Source organism: Melanostigma gelatinosum, assembly GCF_949748355.1.
Source record: "Melanostigma gelatinosum genome assembly, chromosome: 20".
NCBI lineage: Eukaryota > Metazoa > Chordata > Actinopteri > Perciformes > Zoarcidae > Melanostigma > Melanostigma gelatinosum.
Genome location: NC_136653.1, coordinates 12275705 through 12282181, shown reverse-complemented (window position 1 = coordinate 12282181; position 6477 = coordinate 12275705). Strand labels below are relative to the sequence as shown.

Genomic DNA, 6477 nt, shown 5'->3' with positions numbered 1-6477 from the left:
TAAAGAAAGCACATAATCTCTTTGTCATTTACAAATCTTTACTGATCACACATGTATCCTAAGGTTGTGCATGGTTTATGTCACTTGCAGTATTTGATTCTATGTTTGGTTAATTGTGAAGCATAGTATTTATGCCTGTGTGTAACAGTTCATGTGTATGCTCCACGGCTGTGCTTTCATGAGGTTGCAATAAACATAATACGATAAGCTAATATAAACATTTGAGATGTAAATAACCGATGAGAGGACTTTGTTCATTAAAAAGTTACATTTCAATGCAGAGTCATAGTAGGTCGTGCTTGCAGCTTTATGCTTGCATAACATGGAGCAGTCACATAAAGTGCTACCTATTGTTTTGTCTTTTAATGTGTAAAGTGTGCTGTCATGTCGTGTGTGTGTGTGTGTGTGTCTGCTTATGTTCTACATTATGTTACATTGTCTCCATCATGTAGACTTCTTGAGAATAGTGCAATCCTGGATCAGTACGAACGGGCGTCACTCACATATGAAAAAGCGGAGCGGAGATTTACACCAGCATGATGATGATGATGATGATGATGAAGGGACACTTTGACGAAAGGATGTTGAAAATGTATTCATGTGCAAAGATGAACACAAAGGACTAGATGAAATGCTGTGAAGCGCATCAGCTCTGTACGTACTGTAGTCGGCCCACATTTTATGTCTCACTGGAAAGAGACGGACCTTTTAGAATGATCATGATTACTGATCATTCATTATTAACCTTTCAATTTGGGATGTTAGTCAGAAACATATCTGTCATAGTCATTGATTCCTCGTTGATAACTAAATTAATGTGATCAAACATCATGTTTATTTCTAAGCATGTCTTTTTCAAATGAATAGCACACATGTTATGATTTTTATCGCAAACTACAGATGCTTGCAGTTTTTCAAATCTAGGAAGACTTATTTTATTGGTGAAAAGTTGAGTTAATTACTAACCTTAATACATTTAAAGCTGTTGGAATACCCAGAAGCAGTTTAATTTGGATAACAGTTCAAAGCCGAGATGTGTGGCTTGTGCATGCGTCTTTTGTATCCATTAAACATTAACCTACTAACATTAAAAGATGAAAAGCCCCCCCCCCCCATCCACTAATACATAAGTCATAGGACATAGAGAGTAGTGAAGAAAAGCATCTTCAAAATGAATTAATTGCACTGCATGCTGTTGCTAATCCAAATCACTGGGTGAAGATAATTGCGCAAATTAATTTCACCATTTTCATTTTTCACACTTTAAAACTCCTTTCTAAATACGTTGGCTAACTTTCTGACAGACATTTTTATTTTGACAAAGACATTTTTTTCCGGCAAACATATTTACTTCAAGTCTGTTTGTCTTCTGACTCTCTTCTACTGTAGGAGAATATCTTTGTATTAAAACAGACTTTTATACTCGTACAAATTGAAAGGATGATTTTTACAGTTACTCAAATTATCTTTCAGGGCTGGTTTTACTGATGCTTTGTAAAATAAATGACAATAAAGCTTCTCCTTTTTTCTTTTCTTTTTTATTGGCTTTTGGTCAACAGTTCCTCTGTCCCTTTTAGTGTGTCCTCAAACTGTCAACACACGATATTCATGTCTCACCTTCATAAATAGATGTTCGTTTATTTGTTGTGGCTGATTTGCTTTAGAAGAAGAACCCAAACCAAAACGATTTGTTTCACCAAGCAGGACAATAAAATCAGTCCGAGAAGGTTCAAATAGTCACAGACAGACAAGTTAAGGGACTTTTTACGTTTGTCCTCATGAGGTGAACCCTATATCTTCTGCAGAAGGGACGGATCAGCCTCGCACAATGAGAAACTAGTCGCACTCACTCACATATGACATCGCTTTTCTCACACTTTGTCATCGTCTGAGTTCCAATTTTCTCCTTACTGTCTCTGTTTTCATGGTGTTTACCATCTATGCGTACATTATTTTCTGTATTCAATGTCATGTATGTATTATTTACATCCATGCTCTCCTTTTCCTCCATACACACACACACACACACAATCACACACAGATCCGTATGTCTGCACATACTGAATAAAACGTTTCTTTTCTGTACTCGCATCGCTCTCATGTCTGTGTGTTGTCTCTGTGTTTTGTTTTGCCCACACTTCTGTCATAGATATTTAAAAAGCGGTCAAAACAGCTCACAAAAATACTCATCTCTTCCTCTCTTCTTTACACTCTCCTGAACACACACACACACACACACACAAAGTCACAAACTCATCTTCCCGTATAGATGGAGGCAGACAGCTGAGTAATTAAGTAAGTCTGAACCAATTTGATCACAAGCAGCCCAAGCAGCAGATGAGAAGAGTGTAGGGCCCCAGAACAGACTTAAAGTAATAGTGTTTTTATTTCTCTGCAGATACATCAGAGAGATGCAGCATCATTCCTCTGCACCTTGCCAAGTTTGACAGCATTCGAAGCTAAGGTTTAACTCCCTTGCGTCTTGAGTGAACGTTGCCCTGAGCAACTTTACCAATGTAGAGATATGTGATGAGTTTGTTGTGTACGCAAGTTTTTCTTCTTTGCTTTGGGACCGCAGAAGTGCATTTTCCCCCACACCTGTGCTCCACAAGAGGCCGGGGTTGACGAGCGGTGGAACACTGATGATATCTGATACGGGACTGAAACTTTGTGTTTTTTGTAAAAATAGAGTACCTTTAATGTAAAGTTGTTCTTGGAGAGAAAAAAAAACAATCAGGTTTTTTTAAATCAGTTTCATGTTACCATCAAAATATGAAACTGCATATTTCAGCTGCTGATTTCACATTATATTTCTTATTTTGATGTCATTTCTTTACATCAGGTTGTTTTTATATCCAAACAAGTAGAAAAAGCCTTGTTGAGAAGACAAAAAACTGAATGTTTAAAATAAAGTGATGTTAAACTTTATTAATTGGTGCAGAGGCCAATACGTGATTCTACTGACCCATCAACTAACGTTTATTTATTCCCATTTCACAGATGTCTGAACATTAATTACTGACTTTATCTTTGACAAACTTCATTTCATTGTGGTGTTTTTTTTTTTTTTACCTGTTGGCATATTCATTTGATAACAGAAAATGCCGGACAAAATGTTTTCAATAAACTGATGTTTACTGATGTTATTGTGATGATTTATTTTGTCAGTAACATATGCTGTTCTATTCTGTTCTGTTCAGGGGCATTGATGATACTTAGGTCATAAACTCAGTAGCTATTCTTTTTTAACAACGAAGTTTATATTAAACAGTTAAAAAAATTCAGAGCACAGGGTGTATATTTTATGCTGATCCCTGTATTTAGATTAGACCAGATTAAATATACTTTATACTTAAACGTGACTACTTTTAGACCAATAAACTAAGGGTTTAGTATGACACACTTATTTTAACCGAAATCACGATATTTTCATAAACCTTAGTTGTGTTGTTAAAATGCAATAAAGTTGTTTGAACATACTTATTTCAACCCAAATCAAAATCTTTACCTAAACCTAACCAAGTAGTTTTGTTGCCTCAACAGGTTGTGCACTGCAGGGGATCGTGCAGATGCACTGATCACTCTTGTTGCTGTATATTCATATGAGAACTGATGAAAAATAACTTTTTGTAAGATATCATACGAAACGTTGCATGTTGACAGACTTTCATATCAAGTTCAAATTGAATCATATGTCAGTATTATGTTCTGATTGAAGAAAAATTGTATCAAATGGAACCAAATTGTATTTATTGTTTTGTGTGTTTTCTGAACAATGTTTCTTTTAAAGAAGCCAGTCTGTACACCTTTAATTATGTGTATGCTACCAACAACTATTTATAATACCATGACTGTATACTTACCTGCCTGTGAACGTGTGTATATTGTTTTCTGTAAATATAAGGGCGAGCTACATTTGGTGCTACATTAAAAAAAACTCCGTCTCCCATGAATCCGAAGGCGCGTGACGTCAACATTATGCGCATAATTCATGCGAAGTCGCACGACTGATATTTGACACAGACCAGCACAGGAGGGTTGTGTCCGAGTCCCCTGAGTAGGTTAGTCGGTGTTGTTAAGTTGTGCATTCATGACGCATAATAAGTCACTTTATTATTATTTTAGCCTGCAGTAGCTGCATGCTAGTTTTTACAGCTATTGCTAGCTGTCGACCGCGCTAAAGTAACACACACTCCGCTTGCTAGCTGGCTGTGCTTCTCTTCACAGAGGACGTAATCATGGCTTACACGCAGATACTGAAAGCCCTGCTGCACCGGAGTCTACAACAGACAGCGACACAGCACTGCGGGCTGAAATGTAAACTCACGCAAGTCAGCTTGCTCATCCACGCGCACAGGACAGTGTCGACGATCTCGAGACTGACCTCCCACAGAAGAGTCGAGGCTCCTTCGTCTGTCTTGCCAGTGCTGGGCGGCTTATTAACTCAAGCACAGTCACGGAGGCGTATCTCGCTCGATTCTACAGCCAGAAACCAAAGCAGCCCCGAAGAGAGAGACAGGTCGGTCTCCAGGTACCAGAGTGGGACCCGTTCAGCGGCACAGAAAGGTAAACAAGACACGGACACTGCCAAACAGGCATTGCATTCAAGTTTTCCTCCATTTTATTGACTGCAGATTATAATATTTGTATACAAGTGACCAATGCAATGTGTAAAAATTGGTGTAGGGCGCAATTTATTTATGGCATAAAGCAAGCACCTGTTTGCATTTGTGAAACTATAACCATCAAATGTATTTTACTTTATAAAGTACCAAATTGTTGACTGATTGTCTAATAACTCCTACTCTCAATATCCTCCAGTGAAAGACGCTGGCAGAGACTTCACCTACTTGATAGTTGTAGTCATTGGGCTCGGGGTGACAGGTGACTACAACCTCAAGATGTCAATCAGAATAATCATCTCATTTCAAGTCAAATAATGCAAATGGGGCAGTAATGTGTGTTCTGTGCACGTGGTTCAGGTGGGCTGTTGTATGTGGTGTTCCAAGAGCTGTTTTCCTCCTCAAGTCCAAATAAAGTCTATGGGAAAGCCTTCAACAAAGTCAAGTTAGACCCAGAGGTAAGAAAGGGATCACATGTTGCTGAGGCCAAACACTGTCTCTTCCAAACAGTTCAACAATCGAACGACAACATCTCCTCCAAAAGTACACGACTATTGTTTGTTGTAGTTTGTTACCTATTCTACATTCAATTCAGCGCACATTTTGAAGTCATCTCCAGTTGAAAAGTGGAGTGCAAAAAAAACATCTTTGTTTGTTGTAAATGTAGGTGATTGGTGCATTTGGGGAGCCAATCAAGTGCTATGGGGAGACTACCCGTCGAGGAAGGAGGCAGCAAGTCAGGTGGGTGTTTTGCTACTATGTGTAAACTGTTTATTGTTGTTATAAGAGGGAATGAATAAGTTGCATATTTCAGTGCAGAGTTTAAAATAGATTGTGTTATTCATAAGTTAGCATCTGTGTGGTAGTAGTGATGAGGGATCCTGTTTGTTTATCTTGTGTGTTTGTTTGTTTGTTTCTGTTTCCACATTAAGTCATCTGGAGTACCAGAAGGATGGACTGAAGCTTATGAGACTTAAGTTTTACATTGAGGGCTCCGAGCCAGGCCGCAAAGGAACTGTGCACTCCGAGTCAAAAGAGGTTGGTATTTGCCTTTGTAGAAATGCAGTTTATGAAATAGATGGGACATACCAAAGCAGTAACATACCGTAATATTTAAGAATTGTATTTCCACTTGTGACAGCAGAGACTAAATGTACAGTGGCGATAATTATAATCCTTATATCCATCAAATTGAGATTCAGTTTTAACTCAGTTTTTTTTTTATTTCACAGAATCCTGAAACTGGAAAATATGAGTTCCGTTACATATTTGTGGAAGTAGATACCTACCCAAGACGAACCATCATTGTGGAAGATAACCGATAAGGAAGCTAATGGACTCATAAGTGTCTCTTCACTGAAGGAGCGTTGTGAAAATGTGACGTTTGTCTTATTGGACAAATAGCTGAAGATTTACTGTAAATGTAACTTTAATTTGCTATTAAAAACTTGTGTTAAACATCAACAATTTTTTTCTTTAACTTTGCCACAACAATGGAGCATTTGATGAAGAGCTTTTCACCGGAAATGACAATCATCTTGTTTGTGTTGTTGTTTAATAAATAATACACATGAGCTACAAATTGATTTTTTGACCTGAATTTTGTAATAACCTGCAATCAAAGATGCTTTTAAATTGTAATAAAATGTTGTCTGTTATATGCTTGAAGATATACAATTTTCTTTTGTCAGTGTTTCATAAAACGTGATTTCACTATGATCGATCTTTCAGCTTTATTCAATTAAAGTACTGTGAGATCTGTCATTTAGACACCTTAAACATATTGCAGATGTATTGTGTTCTGCTTCGAAATAACCTCAGTCTATTACACACCCTGTATAGTCTGATAGACCTG

At 37.5% G+C, this 6477-nt stretch overlaps 1 protein-coding gene across 2 annotated transcripts; it reads left to right on the top strand.

Moving 5' to 3' along the window:
* The first annotated feature begins 4018 nt into the window (after positions 1–4018).
* Positions 4019–6267, top strand: timm21 (translocase of inner mitochondrial membrane 21). 2 transcript variants are annotated; one of them, XM_079291806.1, is made up of 7 exons: positions 4019–4061; positions 4228–4566; positions 4822–4884; positions 4983–5080; positions 5290–5363; positions 5555–5660; positions 5855–6267. In XM_079291806.1, exons 2-7 carry the CDS (start codon positions 4239–4241, stop codon positions 5945–5947), a joined length of 762 nt encoding a protein of 253 aa, XP_079147932.1. In that variant the 5' UTR covers positions 4019–4061; positions 4228–4238; the 3' UTR covers positions 5948–6267. The 2 variants fall into 2 exon arrangements, with proteins under 2 accessions (XP_079147932.1, XP_079147933.1); XM_079291807.1 differs by having other exon boundaries at positions 4042–4057.
* Positions 6268–6477: the final 210 nt, after the last annotated feature.